We start from the raw sequence: 25,295 nt of genomic DNA, 5'->3' as shown, positions 1-25,295 counted from the left end.
AAATTTGACAGAGTGGGGCAATTTTTACTAAAAATGAACCCTAAATGTTCATCTATAATAAATAATATCCCAAGTTGACCAATACACGGAACGAACTCACGAAAAAAAAATGACGTTTGAGCGGTGCCATGTTTACCAAAACTGAACACATGTCGTAATGCTCGCTTGACTTTAGAAAAGGGCCTATCAACTTTTATAAACAGCTTGTTAGGCCCTTTTCACACGAACCGAAAAAAACCCACGCAAACCAAGAGCACTTTCGGAAAGGGATGAATTTACCCTACCCGCTGGTGTTGTTGGTTTGCGTGGGCGTACTTCGGTTCGCACGAAAAGGGCTTATCAAGTTGATAGGCTCTTTTCTAAAGTTGCGCGAGCATTACTGTTCATTTCTAGTGAACACGGCACCGCTCAAACGTCAAATTTTATCGGGAGTTCATTCCGTGCATAGGATGCTGCACGCTGACGTCACGAATGAACGCGATGAACCCGCATTCATCAATTTGATTTCCAGTGGTGGTTTGTTTACCTTTGCTTGTTATAGTCGATTCAAGTGGATTGGAGGTTTTAAATAAAAAGAATTAAATAATATGATATCCGACTATGTTCGTTTGAAAAATATTCCTCTCCAAAAAATCTAAAAAAAAAACATTTAATGTTTTTTTTTTCTTAGTCCATGTAAACAAACCACGCACATTTTTGCCTGTGGACTTGGAGACATACTTCAAGTCCCCGCGTACATCGTACGGTTTAGGCAAAAATGTGCGGCTATCTTGAAAAACTGTCGCATTAATGGCCCTTCGCTCATTTTCAACTTCTATTCAATTTTCATACTGCCGTACTCTAACGGAACTATCCACCTACCCTCTTCTAAAGATCATTCTTTAGCTAATAAATCATCACACTAAAGCTTCATGTTAGCATTTCCAACCAACTCTGAAGATGTATAACATGTTGACTGAAACCGTTTGGCAGCCGAGATATTCAATTTAGTCGCGGTTTTGTCAATTTTTGCCCAGTATGCACTGCCAGATATAAAAAAAAAGTGAGGTTAACCCGACGGTGCAGCTCCCTATTGGTCAGTAGCACAATGTTCACCAATAATGAATAATGAACGTTTAATGTTCATGATTAGTAAACATTGCCCGCAGCTTGTGTCACTTTTCATCGAGTGAATGAACTCATATCTATCCGTGCACTCGTCTTTTCTGTCCCAAAAAGTTGGAGCAACTTGTTTATGACTGAAATAAGTCGTATAGTAGTTTCCACGACCAATTTGTAGCAAGGGTGCTACTAGGGATGTCATTTTCGTTTATTTTTAGTGCGAGCCTAGTTTCAGGATCCGCCCTGGATTCAACTCAAACTCGACAAGGAGCTCTGCCGATTTTTTTAGATCCAACCTGTGTTCACCAATACACACAACCACAGCTTTCAAAACCAAATGTTTGCATTGTTCGCTAATGAAATTAAAAGGTTTGCAAATCGAAGAAGAGCGGAAAAATTGAGGAAAGTGTAGACATTTATATAAACTGCGGAAACATTTGTCATGGATTATGGTTTTGCCGATTTTCACTCTAACTTTGAGCTGAAAATTCGAACGAATGCACTAAAGGCCCAAGCGCTATGTTGGTGGAAGCGGAACGGAAACGGCAAGTTTGACAGTTGTCACAAATGACATCAAGATGCCTAATCGAAGTCAATTGGGCTCTAACTAGTTTTGAATCCGACAAGTAGGCTACTCAGATCGAGTTAAACACCATCATACTGATTCGTCCGTTTAATTAGAGTCAGGGTAGACTCTGATAGTAGATCTACGCCCTACTTGCTCGTATTATCTTTCGAAAAAAAAACAATACATTTAAAGCTCTGCAATAACGGGAACAAATCAATATGTAGTATTCTTAAAAAAAATAAACAATCATGGAATTTGACCACATTCGGGCGAATTTAGGATTTTTAGAGTTGGAACTAAGTGTTGCATACAAAATTTGGCGCTAAATTCTAACTAAGTTCACCTCAATTCCAGAAGGAAATTAACTTGTCTATCTTTGCTTAAGATTTCATTAATATGTCATTCCAAACCATATTTTTCGTAGAATTTGAATTTGAAAAAAAAACTATCATCAATATAAACCAATAGTTTTCATTAGGTAATCACGTAAAACGGTAGATTTCTAATTTATACGAAAATTTACTGATCACACAGTTCCAGGAATAAGGAAATTAATTATTTTAAGCTTTAATTAATTAAATGAATTAATTAATCGCGCAAATAATTTTTATACATAAAATTAGTATGAAGCTACCACTTGTACCATTTTTTTTTTCAAAACAATATCTAATTTCGTTAAAATCAATAATTTTATTGATTTCTGCATACAAAATAAAAAGCCGTAAACTTTTTCTACCTGCGACATCTGTTGTAAAAATCAACAATGCTGTTAATCTACTATAGCACTATCTTTTCAACATAGCATCCAAGTAGCTACAGTATGCGACAAAAAAAACATGCAAAAATCTATGAACATTTCTACTTTGTTTTTTTTTGCCGTATACCGAACATGCAATTCTCACTAACCATGCACTGTCAACCAATGTTCTTCTAAAATGAGTGTTTACCTTTTTGTGAGTACGCGATTGCAAGAGAGGGGTGATTGATCGGAACTAACCTAAACCTGCTTATTTTTTTTTCCCTATAAATGGTAAACATTCTATCGGTATAACTGTTTCGGTAACTTTTTCCCACTGTAGCGCGTCGGTTTTCTAACACTACATGTCTTACACGGTAGCAAATAGTGGTATCGAAAAAGTGTGTAGTTTTAGGTGTGTGTGTGTGTGTGTGTGTGTGTCGGTGTATGTCTCCTTCCCTAAATACATAGTTTTTAGTTAGAGATTATAATGCGAATGCAGAATGGTTTGTGTATGTGTGTGTAGTGTGTCAGTTTTAAGTTGGATTAAATAAACTTACTTCACTCACGGTACCTGATGTTCTACATGAACATTAATTATTAACTTTTTTTTTGATTAAAGATTATGCGTTTTTCTTTTTGTTTCAATGGATTCTTTAAGTTTGCTTTCGAACAATAAGAGATTTCCTCAAATGTGTGGGTGTGTATGTGTGTTTCATCCTATCATTTGTCATCTATCAAAGTTTCTCTATGTAGTTGATTCACTTGAATGCGGGGTAGTCATTTTTGTTGTTTTTTAAATATCTTAGATTAGAATAAAATGGATGTATTTTAGTAAACTTGCTTCTTCTTCTACCTCTTTTAGTTCTTAGAAATATTGATGAACTTTTTTGTTTGTATTCTTTTAATGTATGCGTTTTGTCCTAGTGATGTTTTTTTTTCTGTTTTGCATCTTTTAATCTCTCACAAGTCTTCAAAGTCATAAGATGGACGCTCGTCTTCTAGTAAATAAATCATTGTTGTTTCTGTTTGTTTAATATACTGCATTTTTTCTGATAATTCTTAGTCTGCGCGCAACCCAAATCGTTGGATCTAAGCTTGATGTTCGAAATTCATCAATATTTCGCTCGAATTGCTCTTATTATGTGAAGAGATAAACAGTATCATTTCGTTTGACAATGATATTCTCTACTTTTTCCTACGATAATATACTTTTTCAAGAACAACAAAACCAACAATCAAATAGAAAATTAAAAAGAGTTCTATCATTAGTGAAATAACTTTTCTATTTCTCTGTCTGCTTTTCTTTCTTCTCTTAGGTCCTAAACATTAGTCTATCAAGTCAAGTATTTACACAAGAGTGCACCCACCCAAATTGCTTCGTTCAAATGCCTTCAACAACCCCGGCTCTCTATCTCCGTCTGTATTGATTGGTTTATGCTTCTCCCCTTCCTTCCTAGCTTCGACTCTACCAAGTTTTACTCTCGCCTCGTAACGGATCTAAGTCAAGGCCGCCATGCGCGATTTTTTATCCATTACACACCAATGGCCTTGGCTTGACGTTCAAGTTTCATTAAATATTTTCCGCTTTTTCTGTGGGGTCGCTACTCTCCTTTAAACTAGATTTCTCATGTTCATTTGGTTTAGCAATAAAAAATGTATCTCTTTCTCTCTGTCTATAAATATTCCTTCACTTTTGCGTAGGTTTTTTTTTTGTTTTTTGACTACCATTATTAAAAATATCCGCTTTGAATTCTGCTTTTACATAAATTTTCACCTTCAAACTACGTTATACTCTATCTATCGATTTCAGCTTCTCCTTGAAGTAGACTAGGAAATACACAATATAGTTAGTTGCTTTTTTAAAAATGAAAAAGTTCAATAATCACAATTTGCTCTTGTTTAATTCAAGTTAATTTTTTTTTTCTTATCAACATCATCTCTTCTGATGTTAAAAAGTCAGGTATCTGATTTATTTTAGTCAATTGCCGCATTTGCTGACTCTACCCTTAATTTTTCTTTTTTCAATTATCCAACCTTATCCAACGATCTATAATCGCCGAAATCTATGCAACTTGTATGCTTTGCTACGCAAGTTTTGATTGGACACAAGCTTGCACGCAAGCCTCGCATCGTTCTGCGCAAGCTCGAAATATTCCAAACATAACGAACAACGGGCAAAATCAAAACCAAGCGATGGTCAAAAATTCATGAAATACTTACATACCTAAATTTCGATAATAAACAAATCAACTTTAAATTCATTGAATCCAATTCCGTTTCGAACAGAATAATAATAATAATAATAACGAACCAAACAAATCGTCTCTCACTCGAATCGCCTGAAATGGCTCACATTTTGATTATGTTACTGCTGCTGCTGCTGCTGCTATATCTTTAGTTCACTTTGGATCGCTGGTACCCGGTGGCGGTGCCTCGGGTGCTGCTACCCCGTGATACTGCAAGCTTTGGAGGTACTCCGCCCTGCGTTGGTGGACCTGCCTCTCTTTTTCGGCTCGTTCTCTCTGTAGTCTGGGGATGGGAAAAAGAACATCATTAAGGTACAGGTCTGTAACGTCTTGCAAGTCGCTGGAAGGGAACGGAAAACTGAAATGAGGTTTAAGATGTATTCTTACCAAGTTTGTCATTTGTTCATCCCATGTACTTTTTTTTTCATTGAAAGCGTTAAGAAACGGAATGAACATTTATTAGTTAGATTTAGATGAAGGGCAACAAAATGGAAAAATATCACCTATGATAATTATATTATACAGAATGGAGTAAAAATTTGGAACTCTGAATGTTTGCTACCAGAGAGAACTACACAGAAAAAAAAAGTTGTAGAATATTACATCCAAACTGCTGCAACCAGGTCAATCCATCGGTTGTGTAATATAACGTTGCACGATGTACAGCGATTTCGCGAACAAAATTACATCCATTGATGTAATATTGTATCTGCTTTTTGCTATTACATCATTATTTCATACATCAGCTTGAACTACATTGATCGATATGTTTTTTTTTTTGCTGTGTACTATGTGTCATGAATAGCGAACCATTAAAAAAATCCCCATCAACCTTTATGACAGGTGTGATGATTATACATCAGCCAAAGGTGCATAATCTTATAACGAATCGAATAGTGTACAAAACTTGAGGACTTAGACAATAACGGCACAACCTGTCCCCCAGGCTCTCAGAGGCCAATCGTGGCTCGGATGGTAAAAAAACTCATGTTATGGCTTCGGTCCTTATTGTCAGACAATTGGGTTCTTTAATTTATTTTTTTAATTGTATCGGTTTTTCTAAAAAAAAAGCTTCGTTTTCTGAGCACAGCGATATTTTTTATTTTCGAAAACACACACTCGAATTTTAAATCAATATTTAAAGCAAAACAATAATTTCACTGTTTGACACTAAACTCGAGGGGGGCGGCACATCAAAATCTCAAGTTTAGATGCTCAACAAATCTCACACTAGCGAATCAATCTTCGAAAAATCATCTTTCACTTGTCGCATCTACTTGCATCGCTCATCATATTTTTGCAGGAAATCTTCAGAATCGTCATCAATCTTCTTTCTATCTACTCAGCTTGCGCGCAGCTAGTCACAGCAAAATACAATCTTTTTTGCATCGTAGATAGAGTCGTCCCCCTTGACTAAACTAACAAATTGACCATGCAAAGTGCCACCAAGGGGCCCTAAGGTGGTAATTTTTGCAAATGTAATCGTACTTATTTAAAATAGCTCCAGTGATGAAATTTTTGATTTGGGTTCTACTTTTAATGCAGATTACGAATATGCATTTACCTCAATACCCTTAAAGAACCCAATTGATGCTGTATCACTTCAAGCTGAACATTGCATTAGGTCCTAAGTAACATTGATCGATTCTCTTCGTCGACTTTCTCTTTCGTTAATAACTTGAGCACAGAACCGTTTCTTAATGTGTTTGTCCTATTAGATGCTAGATAAAAGCTTCTTTTATCGATCTGTGTGCTGTAAATACCTGGGAATGTCTTCACATGGCTGTGGTGATGCAAAGAGAAAGTCGACGAAGAGAATCTGTCAAAGTTACTTAGAACCTTATGCAATGTTCAGCTTGACTTGTTCTTAGAGATGGTCCATTTTGTAAATTGTTCAGAAAACAGTAATTTTTGTTAAATATCGCAATTGTTGCGAAAATTTTTAAAATAATTGCTGGATCTGATTAATATGATCTAGACAAACCTAAAAAAAATCGCCTCGATGTTTACAAAAGTTTTTATGTTTTCGGTAATTATGTTTGTGTAGAGTACACCTACAAGAATAACACTTTCGGATTTAACTTTAATTAATGCACAATTGATTTTGCGGTCGATAGAAACAGATTTATTTAAACAGTCCGTTCGTGTTTACGCACCATAAACGACTGACCCGTGCTCGCAGAATCTAACCTTTGAACTCGTTTTTTCCGGTTCTCTCTTTTCTGCAAGGTCCTCCGGCAAGAGGCACAACAATTTTAATTATACCTACTCTACATCTCTCACTTATCATATCGTGCAGGCATTTTTGTAGTTCGCTTAGGACGTTTGGCGGCGTGAGATCCTTCACGAATCGAGCTCCAAGCTGAATCATCTGCGATAGTCTGTCGTGAATCGGAATCGGCCGTGTTTGTAATATTCTGCAACATTGGTGATTTTCCTGTCACAGTATGCGGTGCGGTATTGTAGGAGTTCACGTACCCGTTGACTGCTTCTCGCCAGTCCTTTTTTGTTGTTCGAGCAATTCACAAAGTCCACAGTTTCTGCCCTGGTGCTGCTTTTCAATCAAGCCGTTTATTTGAGGCCAGTACGGGATACTGCGCACAAGTCAGATATTATTGCTAATACAGTAGTACGAAAATTCTTACTGGCAAAAGGAGGTCCGTTATCAGTGCGAATTGTCTCTGCTTATGTGTGTTCTTTAAAAACGCGTTCTAGAGCCTCGATAGTTTTACAAGCAGTTGTAGTCCTCATTTGAATAACGGTCAAATATCTACTGTACTAATTAACTACTACTAAGAAATCCTGCCATGCCCGATCCGGCATTTCTTTTCCGATGCATTAGTTCTGGAGGTCCCTGCATGCTTACTGAAGCACAACATGCAAATCCCTGGGTTTCCGTTTCATTGCAACTACTCCCGGATGACCTCGATTCGCGATATCCAGAGCTCTCTGTCGTAACTTTGACGGGAGAATTATTCAGCCGTCCATCAATACAACTTTATTTATCACACCCAAATCCTTTGAGAAAGCTTGATACTCTTGATAAGCGAACAAGTTCGATGGCCACACTTGCGTCCCAATTGATTTGACAACTACCTTAAGCACTTCGTCGAGATCCGTTGCCTTTTTGATTTCATCCAGCGCCGGCCCTTCGCTGATCATACAAACATAGTGTTCTGATGTTTCGTCAAATGGTGCATCTGACTGTGGATATAGACTCGAGAAGATATCAGAAATATTGTCGGATCCAGGAACATGTTCCACCTAAAAATCAAAGGGCTGTGACCACAATGCCCATGCCTCGGCTCGCGTACAAACACGTTTACCTTCCTGAGGCTTTCCGCCAAAAATATATTCGATCGTCTTATGATCGGTAAACACAGTGATGTGTACTCCGAACAAATCCATATAAAATGTTTGCACCGCCCATATGACAGATAAGGCTTCAGGCAATGGCTACGGGTAAACTCTCTCCGTCTTCGTAACGCCTTTTGAGGCAAAACAGATTATCCTTGGTTTGTTCAAACTGTTTTTTTTTCTGGGTAAAAAAACAGCGCCAAGACCCACCGGGGATGCACGTATAACTTTCCCTCTCATAAACTGTCGAAGGACTTCGGTTCTAGATGATTGATGTAGCATAAACTGCCATACGAAATTAATCAACCCAAAAAAAAAACTGCACACTTCCTCCATCGTTTCTAGCATTTTGAAGTTCCGAATAGCCGTAACTTTGTCGTCTGCTGGGCAAATTCCATTCACACTAATTTTGAAACCTAGTATCTCAAGCTCTTTCGCTCCAAATAAACACTTTTCTATATTCAGCAGAGCATGGTTTGCTTCAAAACATCCATCATGCGCCTTCGAATCATACCGGATGCACCAATTTGTAGAGTTCATCCACAAGAATAACATTTTCGGACTTAACTTTAATTAATTCACAATAGGGTTCTTTAATTTTTAAGAATATATTGGTTTTCTGAGCACAGCGATATTTTTTTTCGAACCCACACACTTTCATCTCGATTTTTAAATCAAGATTTGAAGCAACATAATAAATTCACTATATGACACTAAACTGACAAACTGACAGCTCGCTCCCATACAAAGTAACACCGGGGGCGCTAATAAGGTGATTTTTGCAAATGTAATCGTAAAATTGCTGAAATTTTGGGTTTGGGTTCCAATTTTAATGCAGATTACGAATATGCATTCACCTCAATACCCTTAAAGAACCCAATTGATTTCGCGGTCAATAGAAATAGATTTAGGTATTTCAAAAGTCCGTTCGTGTTAACGCACCATAAACGGCTGTCCCGTGCTCGCAGAATCTAACCATTAAACTCGCTTTATCTGGTTCTATATTTTCCAGGCCAGTGACAAGGCCTATACCAACAGCAGCGTTTGACAGTAGGCAGCATGTCCCGGGCTCAACTAATTTATTTTGCTGTGATGGGCCCGCTGTCACGGTAGGGTTTTTGATCTAATTTCCGACCTACTAAATACAACCCGCGCTTTACCTCTCTTTTTTTTTTTAACGGGTTTGATAAAAAAAAAACTTGAATTTTTCTGTCAAAGAATGACTTCTGAATTTATTTACCTTTCCATGCGTACCGTTGGATTTGATAAAGAGTTGCAAATTGTCGAGATATGGTTTAAAATCTAACACTGCTTCTTGATTCTAAATTCGTCCCACGAGTTTCAATTCCACCCAAACGCATTGAAACGGCATTAGATTTTCTTCGTCCTACGGATAAACGTAGAAAAAGGGGATTCGCTAGGAGCGCTTCTTTTGTTTTGAGAACAATGAGCGTAAATATTCAAACAATGCGCTCTAATAGCATTTAGGTTGTAGCTAATGAACTAACGCATCGCAATATACCTATTATTGATTTGTGCACGGTGATATCATTGATATTATTGATCTTTTCTGATCGATAGAACGGAAATGGGCGATTACGACGAAGTAGCGCTCTACCCTATAACATGTTGCCTACGCGCCTGCCAGTGGGCTGATATTTTCTGCAAGGTCCCCGCGACAGTGTTAATTAAAACTACTCTACAGTATGGTGGACGTCCCTTATGAGTAAAGAAACAGTGAAATTTTGTCACTGTTTCTCCGTGCATGCTTTAAAATAAAATTTGATTCAAGTGTTGAGTGTTTTTGAGTTTCATTTAGGATGAAAAACATGATAATCAAATGGAAGTGGCCCATAATTGTGGGTGATAGTAATATCCATTCTAGCTTCAAACGGTTTGTGCGATTTGGAACCATTGTGGAGCGAACATTTCAAATTTTGCATCAGTCTACAGTATACTGTATGAGCAATCAATTTCAAGAAACTTTCTCGAACACACTCAAACGTTAAAACATCGGGAAAGGTGAGCATAGAGCTTTGATCGTCTTTTTTCAGAATGGTCCCACTGTGCGTTGTTTGGGATCTCAATCAGGGTTCTGCATTTTTGAAACAGAGAAAAGAAAAAGAACTCCCCACCGAATCGCTTCATTTCGAACAATATCATTTTCGTGTAAATCGTGTTAGTGTTTCTTGTTATCGAATCACGATGAGCATTCCTACTGTCAAACATGACATGGCTATCGCTTGTTTCGTTCGTCAAGTTCATCAGTTCATTTCATTTCAAGCAATGAATGACTCGAAAATTTGCCCTCGTATGGTATCCGAAATATATTTAGTAATAAATTGTTATTTTGTATTAAACAAAAATGATATTAACGAGGCCATTCTGGAATCCAAGATGGCGGCCATCGGGTTACATAAAAAGTGTCAAATACCCTAAGATATGGGTATTTTCGGAACTGGGATAACACGTAGATGATGAAATCGGAAGCCACCATCATGAATTTCAAGATGGCGTCGGACAACGATGGCTTCTAGATGTCACAACGATTCCTAAAATACCCACATAGATCGGTATTTGAAAGTTTCACACTTTTTCTCAACCAAAGCTGCCATCTTAGATTTTTAAAATGGCGTCGGAAATCGGTTTCTGGCCTCTTAACGCTACTGGGAATGGGCTGTGCCTTTGAACAAGTTTGACGTGAATTTTCGCCGCTGTGCTGGGTTTGGGGGGGGGGGGGGGCAGCCTAAGGGATTCAAAGGATTTGTAGACTGGACAAGGGTTCGTGGATTTGCCAGTCCCTTGTCATGTGTTGATAGACGTACATCTTGTCGTTTATCTTCCAAAGGTCTTCAATGAAGTTGATTCACTCTGCTGCAACAAACCATCAGGCAGAACTTTACAACCAGGAAGTATCTGCAGTCATAGGTAATCTTTGCACTGATGGTGGGTTCTATTCACATCACATCTTAACGCTACTGGGATTTCGAAAAAATATATATTGATGGGTATTTGACAGTATTTCCCACTTTATCGGAAACCAGAAGTCACCATCTTGGATTTCAATATGGCGTCTGATATCGATTTTTGGTATCTACGTGTCATCCATATTCTTAAAACACCAAAATTTTAGGGTATTTGACACGTTTTCTGAAATCAGAAGCCACCGTCTTAGAATCCAAATTGGCGTCGGATATGGATTTCCTGCTTCCGTTACTACGATTCTAAAAAAATCGTATTGATGAAAAAACGTTATATTGGATTTCAAAATGGCGCCGGATACCGAATCCAAAAATACCCATATTGATGGGTATTCGACAGTATTTCCCACTTTTTCTTGAACCGGAAGCCACCATCTTGGATTTCATAGTGCCGTCGCATATCTATTTCCAATCTCTAGACGTTACCTCAATTCCAAAATTACCCATAATTATGGATATTTTACACTTTTTCTGAAATCGGAAGCAGTAATCTTGGATTTAAAATCAAGCTTGAAAATGAAGCTATGAGATATTTCAATGATAATTCTTTTTTACAAGATGCAAGAAAAGAAGGTAAAGTGTGTGTATGACACATACAACCTGTCAATTTAGCTTTTAAAGCGTGACAATAGTGATTAGCTGTAACGATGAGCAACGCGATGAGCGAGCAATCAGTGATCATAAAATAGCTAGTTGTGACCTTCTGAAAGCAAAATTGACAAATTTCATATGCCACACACAAACTTTACCACCTCTTCTTGCTTCTTACAAATAAAAATTATCATTTTATTATCCCATAGTTTCATAATTACGAAAAATAGCATTTTAGCTGTAATGAGCAATTGCAAGCCTGTTTAAAATTAACGTCGAATATCGATTTTCATTCTCTAGATGTCATCCCGATTACATAAATAACTATATTTATGGGTATTTGACAGTATTTCTCACTTTTTATAAATCGGAAGCCACCATCTTGGATTTCAAAATGGCATCAGTCATCGATTTCCAACCTCTAGGCGTCATCCAGATTCCAAAAATATCCACATTGATGGGTATTTGACAGTATTTTCCTCCTTTTCAAAATGACGTCAGATTTAGATTTACATTCTCTAGACGACATCCTTTTTTTTTAGGTAGTTCTAGTAGGCTAGTTCATCACATCAACTAGACGACATTCTGATTCCAATCATACCTATATTGATTGGTATTTGATAGTATTTCCCTGAGTACTGCGAACTAACTCAAAATGCTTGTCATCTGGGAGCCGAGTCAAACTGTCAAACGGGAGCCAAACATTCACAAGAGCTCAGAAGTCACGTAGGTAGTTACTGTTTGAGCCAAAAGTAATGGTGTTGCCACCTACTGAAAACAAATTAAGAATTTATAGTTATGAAACTGTAGAAACATCAACCTTAGTAGGCGGATAATGTAAATCATCGAGCGTAATGCTCGAAAAAGGGTTTTTATTTGATATTAATAATGTCAAAACTGGGTTGCTGAAACAAGAATGTAATCAAACTTTATAAGAGTCATGTGAGCTTTGTGGGCAGGTGCACTCCCATCACCATGTATACGTTATTTCTGGAGCAGAGGAGGAGGAACCAAGAGTTCATTTTTTTTTTCCTTTGGTTTGTTTTTTCCGTCGATCTTGTTTTCCGTGCTGAGCACCAATGCTACCGACGTGCCAGGAAGGCAGCTCTCACACCTGGACCCTACCTATCGACCCATAAACTCATGAACCGGGGACCAACGGCTTTACTTCCCATCCGAAGATCAGAGATGTTATGCCTCAGAACATCCCGGCGGCGCCGACTGGGATTGAACCCAGGCCTGCTGGGGTGAGAGGTAATCACGCTTAACACTACACCACCGGCGCCGTTGTCCAAGAGTTCATTTGACAGCATGTATATACAATTTTGTGAGCTGTTTCAGCAAAACAATTTGAAACTTCGGAAAATTTTCAAGATGTTTTCTAGCTCACTTGAAACATAAAATCGGCTGAGTTCGCAGTACTCAGGTATTTCTAACTTTTCTTAAGCCGGAAGCCGCCATTTTGGGTTTCAAAATGGAGTCGGTTGTCGATTTCCGGCCTCTATACGTGATCCCAATTAAAATGAACCGAGTGAACGATCAACGCGAAAGAAAGTTCATTTCAATATGAACATTACATAAGGTCCTAAGTAACATTGATGGATTCTCTTCGTCAACTTTCTATTTCGTTAATAACTTGATCACATTACCCCGTTTCTTGTTGTGTTTGTCGTATAAGATGCTATAAAAAAATCTTTTATAGATCTGTGTGCTGAAAATACCTGGGAATGCCTGAACCAGTGCTGCAAAATCTCGACAGTACACGGTGATATTGACAATTCTGCTTTGGTCACTCATTTTAGCTAACAGTGATATTCAAGGCAAACCATGTCAATTGTCAATGACAATGGTGTCAGTGACGAACATGTGCAGATTTGTTTATTAGCTAAATTTGTAGCAAAATTAAATGACTTGAGCAAAACAATTACATGGATCCATTTTAGTGAACAAGTATCTACGTCCTGAGCTACTTGGATAACAATAATGTGACACAGAATGTACTAAATTACACTTTTTGTTACCAGGTGAATCTTTGTCATTGACGAAAAAAAGAGTGAGTTTTTGACGAAGGTTTTTTTGAGGATCAAGTCTGTCAGTAACTATGTGACGAACAATTTTGTCAATATCGCGCGAAAGTCTGTCAATGACAATGACAAATCTCAGCACTGGCCTGAACATGGCCGTGGGGATACAAAGAGAAAGTCGATGAAGAGAATCTGTCAATGTTATTTAGGACCTAATGCTATGTTCAGCTTGATTTAAAAATGAAAGACGAAATGAACACGAATCATATCAAAACAAACATATTTAATTTAGCTCGGCAAACTCTCCAACAGCCGATTACATCGGTATTTACCTTTGCTGATATCTCTGTAGAATATATGTTTGTTAGCTGTAGGAGTCTCGGCAATTGTTTTAATGTATCTCAGCAAAATAAATTGCAGAACTGAACTGCTCGGCTGTTGGAATCTCGGTGAAAACATTTAAGTGTGAACAGCATGAACACTGATCGAGAACGACTTTCAATTGAAAGTGATGGTTGACAGCTTCGTAGTCGCTTGACGATTTTCGATTGAAAGTGACTGCTGGACCCTGACCTCAATACATATCAAAAGCACAGAGGGGAACAGGGGGTTGTGATCCACTATACAAGCTTGATCCACCCTAATGCGCATCTTAGGCCACACGGTCGCTGAGGCTAACTCAAAATTGATAAGAATTCCACTCATTTTGATAAAACTGGGATTGTTCTTGCACTGAGTAGACGGTTCTCACACATTACACAAATGGCACTTGAAAATCTCTGAAACTAAGTAGATAAACTTGAGTATCGTTTACATTAATAGCCCAAATTAACCAAAATGAGTGAAATTTTACCTAACTTTTAGGAAGCCACAGCGACCGTGCATGCGATGCTAATAGCGAATTCGTTTATTATCGGGGTTGGAACCAGTTCCAACCCGTGCGAACCCGAACTTTTTGTCAGTGCGAACCTCGACCCGTGCCAGGTTTTAAAAACAAACGATCAAACTGACGTTTGCTAGAAAACAAGCAGACCCAATCTTGATACCCGATCCAGGTTGGAACTGAATAATAAACGAATTCGCTATAACATACAATGTTTCATCCATCACTTGTGTGCAAGTTTAACTCGTACAGTATGAAATATTCCACACGCGCGCGTGAACCACGTGGTGATTTCAAATTGATTGGAAGTCGTTGAACATTAAATGGTAACATTTTGGTAAATCACAATATGTACTCACTTATTTTTCGATTGTCTCATAAATTGCTGAATTTTCCTGGCCGCTTGATTCTGAGTTCGTTGCGAGTAAGTTCGTCTGAAAAAGCAAGCAAATGTCGTCAACTGAATCGCCCTGCTCTGCCCGAATCAATGGCAGCCAACTCACTTCAGAGGACCGGACGGGCTCGGTTCCTTGGACGAACCCTGATGATTGTTCTGCTGTTGCTGGTGCTGCTGTGGCGACTGCTGCTGCTTTTGTTCATTCTTGAAATTCTTATAGTAATTCTGTATACACTGTGACGAGGAGGCTGCCTCCTCGGCGCTGTCCCCTCCCATGTGACCGGTTGGATGGTTGGATTGAGATTTCTTGAATCGCTTGTTCTCGCAGTACGACCGGTAGCCATTCTGGATGATGACCGCCGCCTGGGTCATCTGCCGGTAGTAGGCGTACTGTTTGTACCGACGGTAGTAGTTCTGAATCACGACGGCCGCCGACCGCTCCTTGTCCTGTTCCTCCATGCGGCTTTTGCGGCCCTTGTACGAGCGGTATGCCTTCTGGATGCACTTGGCCGCTTCGTATAGTTCACGTTGTTCGCGATCTGAAATTATTAGGGTTTAATATAGGAATTTATCCCGTCGAATGCGGGCTCTCACCAGTTAGTTTGAGATTGGAGAAATCCTTTTCGAATGGATTCGAGTTGGTTGTCTGCAGGAATTCGGTGAAATCCTGTGTAGTGGGCGGTGGGCTCGGAGAGCCTACCGGGGGATCCTGTGGAATGGAGTAGCTGGCAGGTGACTGCAGAGGCCCGGACGATGCAGGACTTAGGCTGGAGCAGGGTGTTCCAACGTCATGGTACCTGTAGTTGGTCGTTTAGTGTTAGGAATAATTGTTTTACGGTTGATTTTTTTTAGTGTTGACAAACCTATAGTTGTGATCGCTGAATTCAAAATTGAATTCTTCGAACTGAGACGGAGGCAGAGAATCGAGCAGCGGTTCCATAAAGGAATCCGTCAGGATGCTCATCCCGGATGTGTCTTCGCTTAGGGTTTCCGGCATTGGACTGCCCAGGGACATGATTTCCTCCGATTCGTTCTGCGGGGTTGGAAAATAAGTTGTGATCGGTTTTTAAGAATATCAAATGGGGTTAGAAACTACCTTTATTCGTTCCGGCATCGCTGCGATAATCTGTTCTGCAAGCGTTAGCACCTTGGCATCGGATTCCCCTACAAAGGAATAGAGAGAATTGGAATTGTTAAAAATTACTGTTCATTACTATGTTGAACCTAAAACACCAATAACAGTTAGAATATGGAGAATGATACTGAAATAGTGACTTACATTTATCTGTCCGGTAAAATTCCAACTATCAACTACTAGCTAGCGGAAGCAGAATTGAAAAGCACTGACATGCAAGCAAGCGTACTTACCGTTTGTTGGCGTATTACATATATTTTACTCTCTCTATAAAGAAGTACACTACGGAAAGCTCTGAAGCGACTCATTAAAAGGTAGTTTTTTTTTCTTGTTTTAGTAGTTTCTACCAAATATATCCCGAATGAAAAATTACGAATTTGATATTTTTCATCTGCTTCCTTTTGACTATATAGATTCTGTTGTTCAAACCTATTTACACTGGGACACCGATATTTACAGTACTACAACAATAAACTAAACAATGAAAAGTAAAAGAAAAACACATAAGATACAAACAAAATGAAACAACTTAGAGACACCAACACAGAAGAAACTAACACTAACACATAGAGACGCTAGTGGATATGGGACAGGATTCCAAAGAGACAGAAGGTACATTTAGAAAGAAGAAACTCAAAAAAGAAAACAAAACAGAAGAAAACAAAATCAAACACAAAACTTAATCACGGTTTTCACTGGAAACTAACCTACTCCGGTCCCACCACTACCCCCGCCGACGGAGGCCACCTCGCCGCCGCCATCGTCCTGGTGATTGATATGATGGAGCAGCTGCGACCCGTGATGCAGCAGATGGTGCATCCCGTGGCCCTGCCCATGCCCGAAGGACGAAACGGATCCGATCAGGGCTTCCGCCACTGCCGCCGCAGCCGACGACGAAGCATTCGATGATGAGTGTCGTTCATCCTCCTGCAGCGAGTCGGTGTCCTCGCACATGGGGCTGCCGTCCGCCGCCGAGACTTCACCTTTATGTGGTGGTTTAATTTTAATGTTGTTGTAATGTAACGTATTCGCAAATATGCAATAATTTTGTATCGAAAAAAGGCAAAAAAGCTTCTACTAAGTATTGTGGAAAAATTGTAAAAACGAAAAATTCATCATGTTCAAGTGTCAAAGAGTAAACTCTGTTTGTTTGGCTACTTGGCTTTCAAAGTGGTGCTCAAATAAGCATGTTCTGTATCAAGCTAGTTTTTTTTGATCAAGGCAGTCATAATATAGAATGTGATTCACCTTTTTCTTTTTCGGAATAAGAAGTACTTACACAGGGAAAAGTCCATTTTGCGCAGCGGTGAAAGTAGAGATGTGTTACTCAGATTGCTGGATCCCTGCGAGGAGGACTCCGTGGTACGATCGTTCAACGAAAGCGAAAAATTGTCCGAGTCTGAGCTGTTGGAAGCTCCACCTCCTCCGGAGGAAGAAGACATCTTCCCGTTGGAGTTACCTCCTCCGTTGTTGGACGACCCTCCGAAAGGAGATAAATGGCCACCGGCAGAGCCGGACGCCAGCGGGAGGGACATGCTACGATCGGTTCTGGAAATCGCAGAATCGGATGAGATGTTGAAACGAGGAATTCTTTGAGCCCATCTTACCTGTTCAACCGTTGAACATCTCGTAGAGACTTGCCACTTTTGCTCAGTGAAGATCTAGTCTCCATGTTGATTCCACTGTCGATCGATGATCGCTTGGACAGTCGAGCACCGGGTGGACTTTGACCACTGTGAATGAAAACGTGTTCGTAAATCAGTTCGGAAACTTTAAGACCTCCGAAACCTACCTGGAAAACACCGCTCCTGGCCGCAGGAACACCCCATCGTGACTACGGTTACTATCCGAGTTCGGAGATAGGGCATTCGATAGCATCGGATTGGAGTTGTTGTTCTCCAGTGCGTAGTGCAGCGTTGCCGTTGATGAAGACCCGACCTGTCCGGATCCCTTCATATCGCTGTACGGCGACATGGCCGCCGGTGAAAGTGACGGATTGTACGAAGACGAGAGAGCAAAGTTGTCGTTACTGCAGCTGTCACTGTTGCTACTGTTCAGGGCGTCATTGTAGTTGAACAGATCGTTGATGAAGTTATGCTCCGGACTGACGTCCGGATGATTGTTACCGTCGTTATCGTTATTGCTATGCTCGTTAGCCGTTTCAGCTGTAGCAGATCTGTTACTATCTCTGCGACTACCGCTACTGTTAGCTAGAGTTGTGGAAGGATTCGTTAAGGAAGCAGAAGAAGGAACAGACGAAGAATCAGCTGAAGCGCTGGAAGCCAAAGTAGATAAAGTAGATGTGGAAGAAGTGGAACAGGATGACGTGATGGATGCCAGCGTGGGCATCGAAGAGCTGGTTGTTGTTTGTGATTTCTTTTTCTGGAGTCGTTGGAGTTCGTGTTTCTCCAGTTCTGCCACTAGGCCGGTGAAACCTCGATTCTTGGCCACCTCCAATGGAGTTTGCTGAACGCTGTTCTTGACGTTCAGTGCGTTCTGATTCCATTTGTACAGGACGATCGCCGTTTCGATGTGACCGCGGGAGCAAGCCCACATCTGGAAGAACACAAATTTCAGTCTTGCACAAGATCTGGACAACTAGCTCCCCGACTTACCAAAGGTGTGAATCCCTCCTGATCTTGACTGAGCGCATCTATTTCGGCCTCGAGAATGACGTTGGAATTTTCCGTTTTCCAGGTCAGCATGGTGCGGACCAGCTTGGCGTAGCCCAAAGCCGATGCCAGATGAAGCAGAGTCATTCCCCGGTGCTTTCCAAGCCAGGATCCCGGTGTTACCGATCGCCACATCTTGGCCGTCAACGACTGACAGTAACTCACCAGACGGTCTTCGAAGTTGGTTTGCTTGAAGAGCATCGAATCTTCGGGCTGAAAGGAATGAGATTCAGCATAATTCCTGATTAAATCATCCAAATTAGGCCACTTCTTAAGAACACAGTTCACGGAAGCTACCCAAGCATAACATGTTCTATTACAGTTGTATGACTGGTGTTGATTGTATAGTAGTTTACTCAACATAATTGTGTTACTTTGGTATTGCTCATATTACCTGTATCGCCACTCCGCATTTTCATGGATAATTGATGATCTGAGTAATTTTCGTTGAAACCAGGCCGCTATTGACACATGGTCTTTATATATTTAAATACATTCGCTTGTTTGATAGAAATTGATCAAAACAAAAATAGATTTCCACTTTCTTTAGCTCAAATTAATGGACCCCTCGCTCGCCAAAGGGCCTTACAGTTTTCAAAAAAGGTGAATTTCTAGCAATTCTTGACATATTTATCAAGTTAAATCTTTGAAGTTGAATATGGAACCCTCCAGAAAAAAACACATTATTATAAAGACGAAAGATATGGCTTTCATTCGGAATGGATATTTTTTTGGCGGCCATCTTGAATTTGGCCGCCATATTGGATTGTATCCGAGAAACGTATTTTTCACTATGTTCGCAATCAACGATTTTGATTCTGGTAACCATCTGAAAGCTAACGTTGCAGATTTTATCGCGGTTTTATAGCATTTTACAAGTCTAAATCATGGTCTACAGAACCCTCATAAAACCAAAACTGTTACTTGGGCTGAGAAAAAATGCTATCAGATACACTCAACAGATTAGGTGAGCAATTACATTAACACTATGAAACAACCATTTTTCTATTTTGAGGTTTACAATTTTCCACGCATCAATGTCAAAGCAGGTTATTTCATATTGTTAATCTCATTCCTCACCTAATCTGTTGAAGACATCTGATAGCATTTTTTCTCAGTTTTCAGATGGTGACCTCAGAATCAAAATCGGTGGTTGTAAACATAAGGAAAAATATATTTTTTTCTGATAAAATCCAATTCTAAGATGGCCTTCTAACAAATTTTCATTCTAAATGAAATCTTTATTCTTCCTTTTCATAATAACGTGTTGATTGCATTAGGGTTTCATATGAAATTTCAAAGATTTAACATGATAAATATGTCAGCTAGAAATTAAACTTTTTTGAAAACTGTAAGGCCCCGGGGTCCATTAATTTGAGCTAAGGATAGTGGGAATCTCATGTTTTCATCAGATTCGACCAATCCACCGGATTTATTTAAATATTTAAAGACCATGTGTCAATGGCGGCCTGGTTTCAATGAGAATTACTCATCTACTCAATGCATGAAGCTGAAAATATCACTCAGTGCAGAAAAGCAAGCATCGAATCCAAATTAGTGATGCACCGAAAAGTACTAGGGGAATTTACGTATTCTCGGCAACCTAAGCAGCGACCATCTTTCTATAGCATTTTTCTTTAAGGAACGCACACATATGCAGTATTGGTTTGTTTACAATCTTTTGCTGCCAGCTGCTCAAACAATTTCAGTCGAAATAATTGTCAAAAACTGTTTTGAAACGCTTTTACAAAGCTCCAATCTTCTCTAGTGAGAGCGAGTATTGTCGGCAACCAGTTTTTCTTCGGCAACCGTTCCATTTGAACTGCATGTAAATCTGCTGTTCTATTATCGGCAACTCGAAATCAGCTACAATTTATAGTGCGTGTGTTTCATTTCAAGAAAACCCTGCTAGATTGCTTTTTCTCAGTGGTAAAAGCAAGGTTGCAAAGACTCATTTCAGCTAAAACAATGTTTTTCTAAATTATGAAATAATTAGATGCCATGATCAAATTTTGAATTGGTAGGATACAAGAAGAGGTTGCAAAGAATGTGTTTGACATATTAAACCTGTTTATTTCACTTCATGAGAGTCACAATCAGCGATTTTTCACAAACTCACTCACTCACTCACTCACTCACTCAGCGATAAGCAAATCGCTGATTGTGACTCATAGAAAGCAAAATTTACAGGTTTTATGTTTCCAACGCATACTTTGTAACCTCTTCTTGTAAGTTACAAGTAAAACATGCCATCATACCATCTTTTGGTTTTATTATTCCGAAAAACATTATTTTAGCTGAAATGAGTCTTTGCAACCTTGGGTAAAAGTATAGTCAAATTGAAGCTGAAAGCATAAAGAATCGTTTGCATGCATTCAGCGAAGTGTTTTCGTAAGAAAATCCAGTGAAAATAGTGTTTCAATTTGGGTTGCCGAAAATAGTCTGTCATGCCGAAGCCGTCATTTCCCCTATCGGCGTTCACACCAAAAATTTATTTGACATTCGGCCAATCCCCACCTAACAAGTGGCCAACAAGGTGTTTGCGCGAAATGTTGAGACTGTAACCGGCCGAATGTTCGCTGCAACACTAGTTCAAATGTTGCATGGCTTCCAGGGACGTAAAGTGGTGCTCCGCTAAACCATGTTCCTAACAAACTCACGTATGCAGAGACAAACTTACCAGCTCTCCCGGTTCGACCTTAATCTGCAGCTTCTCGTCGATGGACTCCAGCCGCGTCAGCAGGTTGAACTTGTACAACATGTCGTTTCCGTTGCCTTCGCACTTCGTTTCGAACTTGGGCGGAGATTTATACTCGAAGTTGACCGCATTCGATATCACATAGCCATCGCTGGCGACCTGCAACGTTACGACTCCCACCTCATGCGCTGCAAAGATAAACGAAGCAAGCAGGTCAGAACCCTCTCACCACTCCCATCAGATCCCACACCACCAGCCCCCGTACTTACCGGGACAGTAGCACCTCAGCACTCCACTCTGGACCAGTGTCGTCGGCACCGGAAACGAATCGAATAATACTGTATAGGACGAGGCGGCACTCCACGGCCCCGTAACTAGCACCTTAATTCCACCCTCCGGGTAGGCCCACTCCGGACTGAAGTCGGTAATCGACGACACGTTTGCATGGTGATGATGCGACGACGTCAGCTCGTTCCCTACCACGATCCCACTATCGGCCGACAGTTTGAAGTGACTCAAATGACTAGCCCCATCGTTGATCTCCCCTCCTGCGTCCGTTCCCGTTTCACTACCGTTCAAAAATGCACTCTTCGCGTCTAGTTCTAGTTCCGGAAACTCAACCAACATATCGAACGCATCCAAATTGACAAACACATCGTCGTCCACCGGATCGTGACTCTCACCACAATTCTCGATGAAATCCATCGGATTGATCTCCCCATTCATTGCATCATCCGTCTGAGCTCCCGACGGTCCTGCATTGCCAACCGCTCCTCCCCCATGGACATGTCCCAGTGGCATATTGGCGCTCAGCGTCTTCTGGATATCCTCCTGCGACAAGTCCAGCGTTTCGTTGAAGAACGGCAAGTTGTCATGGTGACGATTTCCACCCGGACTGTGCCTCACCGAATAACCTCCGAACATACTTTCGTACTGCTTCGTCGAGCCGCCCCCGATGCCCGATTGGTGATGGCCCTGATGACCACCCATCAGCGATGGCGACGAAGACGAATCCATGATTTCCTGCTTCGGAATGAGACCACTGCTGTGCTGCGATCCATCGGACGGTGAGTTTTCCATTTTGATACTGCTGTTGGCACTGGTGGCGTTGCTGCCGCCACCACCGCTACTGCTACTGCTGCTTCCGGTGCCATTTTTGGAACCATCGGCCAGGGATTTGTGTTGCTGAAGATGGTGTTGTTGTTGTTGTTGTTGTTGCTGCTGCTGTTGCTGGGACGGGTGGCAGACGAAAGATTGCTGTTGGCCATTTAGGATCAGGAGGCTGCCCGGGTTGCCTTGGAGCTGAAAGGAAATGAAGGGGAATTTGAGTATGTCAAGCGACAAATTTGACTAACGGTTATCACAGTTCAAATTTTACAAGGGTCTTTCTTTATGAATTTTAAACTCTGTGTAAAACTAGTGATCATGATTTTAATGATACACATTGATAATGATATTTTGGCTATCAGTGTTGGGAAAATATAAAGAAAAGTAAGAGGTTGTATTCAAGACACGACCGAGATTTGACGTAGGATTACGTACTCGGTATCAATAATCGTAGAAAAATTTCCAATCGATTGGCTTGTTTAGAATTTAAATCCATCCGCTATTGACAGAATTATAAGTGGTCAAAACCTAACCCCTTTTCGTAACGCGGTCGATTTTGGTTTTTTGAAATTACACCCCCAATATGTTGCCGAAAGACGTAATCCTACGTCAAAGTCAAATCTCACGCATGCCTAAGATTCTTGATTTTCGTAGGCAAAAATTAACAAGGAAGCCATTGCGGATGATATTACAAAGCTACGAATATCAAGCTAAGAAAACTCACCAGCTACAATTCTAAACAAACTGTGATGAGTTTGAGTTTCATGATTAATGCTTTACATGTGAACGCGGATGTATTGTCAAACACATTCTTTGAACCCCTTTTTGAATTTTACCAATACAAAATATGATCATAGCGTCTAAATATTTCATAATTCAGAAAAACATTGTTTAAGCTGAAATGAGTTTTTGCAACCTTGATGAGAATATTCTGATAAAATCTTGTTCAATATTAAAAGTACCGTATGTATACCGATAAGGATAACACAACTGTGTATTGCGTCATCATAAAATGCTACTTTCGATGAAGGATAAAAAATCTGCATCTCGAGATTTGACAGCAAATAGATCATCAGCAAGTGGCTTCCCGAAAGTCAAACTACCGGAGATCAGGTTTCCGACGTTCAGCGGAAACATTCAAGAATGGGTCCCCTTCCGTGATAGTTTTCGTAGCCTCATTGACTCCAATACCCAGCTGATAGAGATAGATAAGTTCAACTATCTGCGTTCATCTCTATCTGAAGAAGCGCTGCAGGAGATCCATTCAGTAGAGCTCTCCGCTGCAAACTACACTGTAGCGTGGGAATCATTGTAAACCCACTACGAGAATAAGAAACTAATCGTGAAAGCACACATCGACGCACTTTTTGCAGTGGAAGGACTCAGAAAGGAGAGCTACGACGGGCTCTACCATCTCATAAGCGAGTACGAGAAAAACCTTCAAATGCTGGAAAAGATAGGTAAGAAGACATCAGAGTGGAGTACTATCTTGGCGCACATGGTATGCAGTCGCCAGGATTCTGCTGCCTTGAGCAACTGGGAGACTCACCATAATTGCAAGGATGTTCCTACGTACAAGATTATGATCAATTTTCTTCGCAATCATTGTACCTACTTCAACCGCGAAGATCAATCAGCGAATCGTTCATCGAAGCCAGCAATCTGCCATACCGTCGGCACATCCGCTAAAGGATGCCCTTTCTGTAACGAGACGTAGCATTCTGCATTTCATTGTGCGGCATTCTTGTGAATGAAGGTTGCTGAGAGTAATGAAGCGGTTAAGAAAAGGAAATTGTGCCGGAATTGCCTTAACCCTGGGCATTACGCCAGGTCATGCGAGCGAGGAGTATGCCCACAGACACAAACCACCAACACTGCTAGCTCTACCAACTCGCACACACAATCAGTCACTGAACAAGCCATCACTAACCAAGACCTCGTTACACTTCCTATCACTCCCAAAAAAACCAACGGCGCTTGTCAAAATCCAAGATCGATTTGGGAATTCGATGCTAGCACGGGCTTTGCTCGACTCGTGTTCTCAGCACTGTTTAATGACCAAAAGCTTCTCGAACAAACTGAAGTTCCGAGAACGCTTCTCACATCTGACGGTCCAAGGAATTGGACCATCCCATTCAATATCTACCACAGCAGTTACTGCTCTAGTAGGTCCCAGGTCCAGCCATATATCGCAGTATGCCGAAGAGATGAAGTTTCATATTCTGCCAACGCTGACTGTATCGTTACCAACTGCCGCCATCGATCCATCGCAATGGAATATCCATCAGTCGATGTTCCTCGCTGACCCGCGCTTCTACGAACCTGGTTCAATCGACTTGATAATCTTGATACCTGCTTTGCAACGAGCGACAGAAAGCGACGAATGATGGACCTAATATGCAGAACACGGTGTTTGGCTGGATAGCTTCCGGACGAATTCCAGACAATGCGGAATGCAGACGAGTCTCTCTGACCTACGTTTGCTGTTCAGCTGAAAATCAGAATCAGCTTATTAAGTTCTGGAAACCAGAAACGCGCAAAGCGGCCAGCACTCACTCGTTGGAGAAATCATCTTGTGAATCGAACAACCGCAAATAGCCTTCAAAGCGAGTCACTCCCTGCTTTCCCTTTCAGCGGGTTGGAGATGACTATGGTGCATCACAAGCGATAGGAGATCAGATTCAACGACGAGGGAATGTTCTTCCGAAACCTCGCCTGGCTGCAGTTCCAGTGTTGGGCGATGGAGTTCTCTTTCGAAGAGTCTTTTGAGCACATGTGGATTTTGTACTTCCGAGC

The 25,295-nt window shown here is 40.5% G+C and overlaps 1 protein-coding gene across 6 annotated transcripts in view; it reads right to left on the bottom strand.

The window, feature by feature from the left end:
* Positions 1-2,269: 2,269 nt before the first annotated feature.
* LOC135708135 (calmodulin-binding transcription activator 1-like) overlaps positions 2,270-25,295 on the bottom strand; it is a 592,813-nt gene continuing 569,787 nt past the window's right edge. For all 6 annotated transcript variants that reach the window (XM_065230097.1, XM_065230091.1, XM_065230092.1 and 3 more), the window contains exons 11-23: positions 21,662-22,694; positions 21,375-21,580; positions 18,638-18,907; positions 17,815-18,578; positions 17,630-17,755; positions 17,302-17,570; positions 16,730-17,005; positions 15,984-16,051; positions 15,751-15,920; positions 15,482-15,684; positions 14,994-15,426; positions 14,850-14,924; positions 2,270-4,937 (exon numbers count right to left, since the gene is read on the bottom strand). In XM_065230097.1, the coding sequence (XP_065086169.1) occupies positions 4,808-4,937; positions 14,850-14,924; positions 14,994-15,426; positions 15,482-15,684; positions 15,751-15,920; positions 15,984-16,051; positions 16,730-17,005; positions 17,302-17,570; positions 17,630-17,755; positions 17,815-18,578; positions 18,638-18,907; positions 21,375-21,580; positions 21,662-22,694 (4,023 nt within the window). In that variant the 3' untranslated portion in view covers positions 2,270-4,807. The remainder of the gene's footprint in view (positions 4,938-14,849; positions 14,925-14,993; positions 15,427-15,481; positions 15,685-15,750; positions 15,921-15,983; positions 16,052-16,729; positions 17,006-17,301; positions 17,571-17,629; positions 17,756-17,814; positions 18,579-18,637; positions 18,908-21,374; positions 21,581-21,661; positions 22,695-25,295) is intronic.

Source organism: Ochlerotatus camptorhynchus, unplaced genomic scaffold, assembly GCF_037179485.1.
Source record: "Ochlerotatus camptorhynchus isolate MF236.1 unplaced genomic scaffold, CSIRO-AGI_Acam_v1.1 ptg000328l, whole genome shotgun sequence".
Classification (NCBI taxonomy): domain Eukaryota; kingdom Metazoa; phylum Arthropoda; class Insecta; order Diptera; family Culicidae; genus Ochlerotatus; species Ochlerotatus camptorhynchus.
This window is presented reverse-complemented; position numbering and strand designations above follow the sequence as displayed.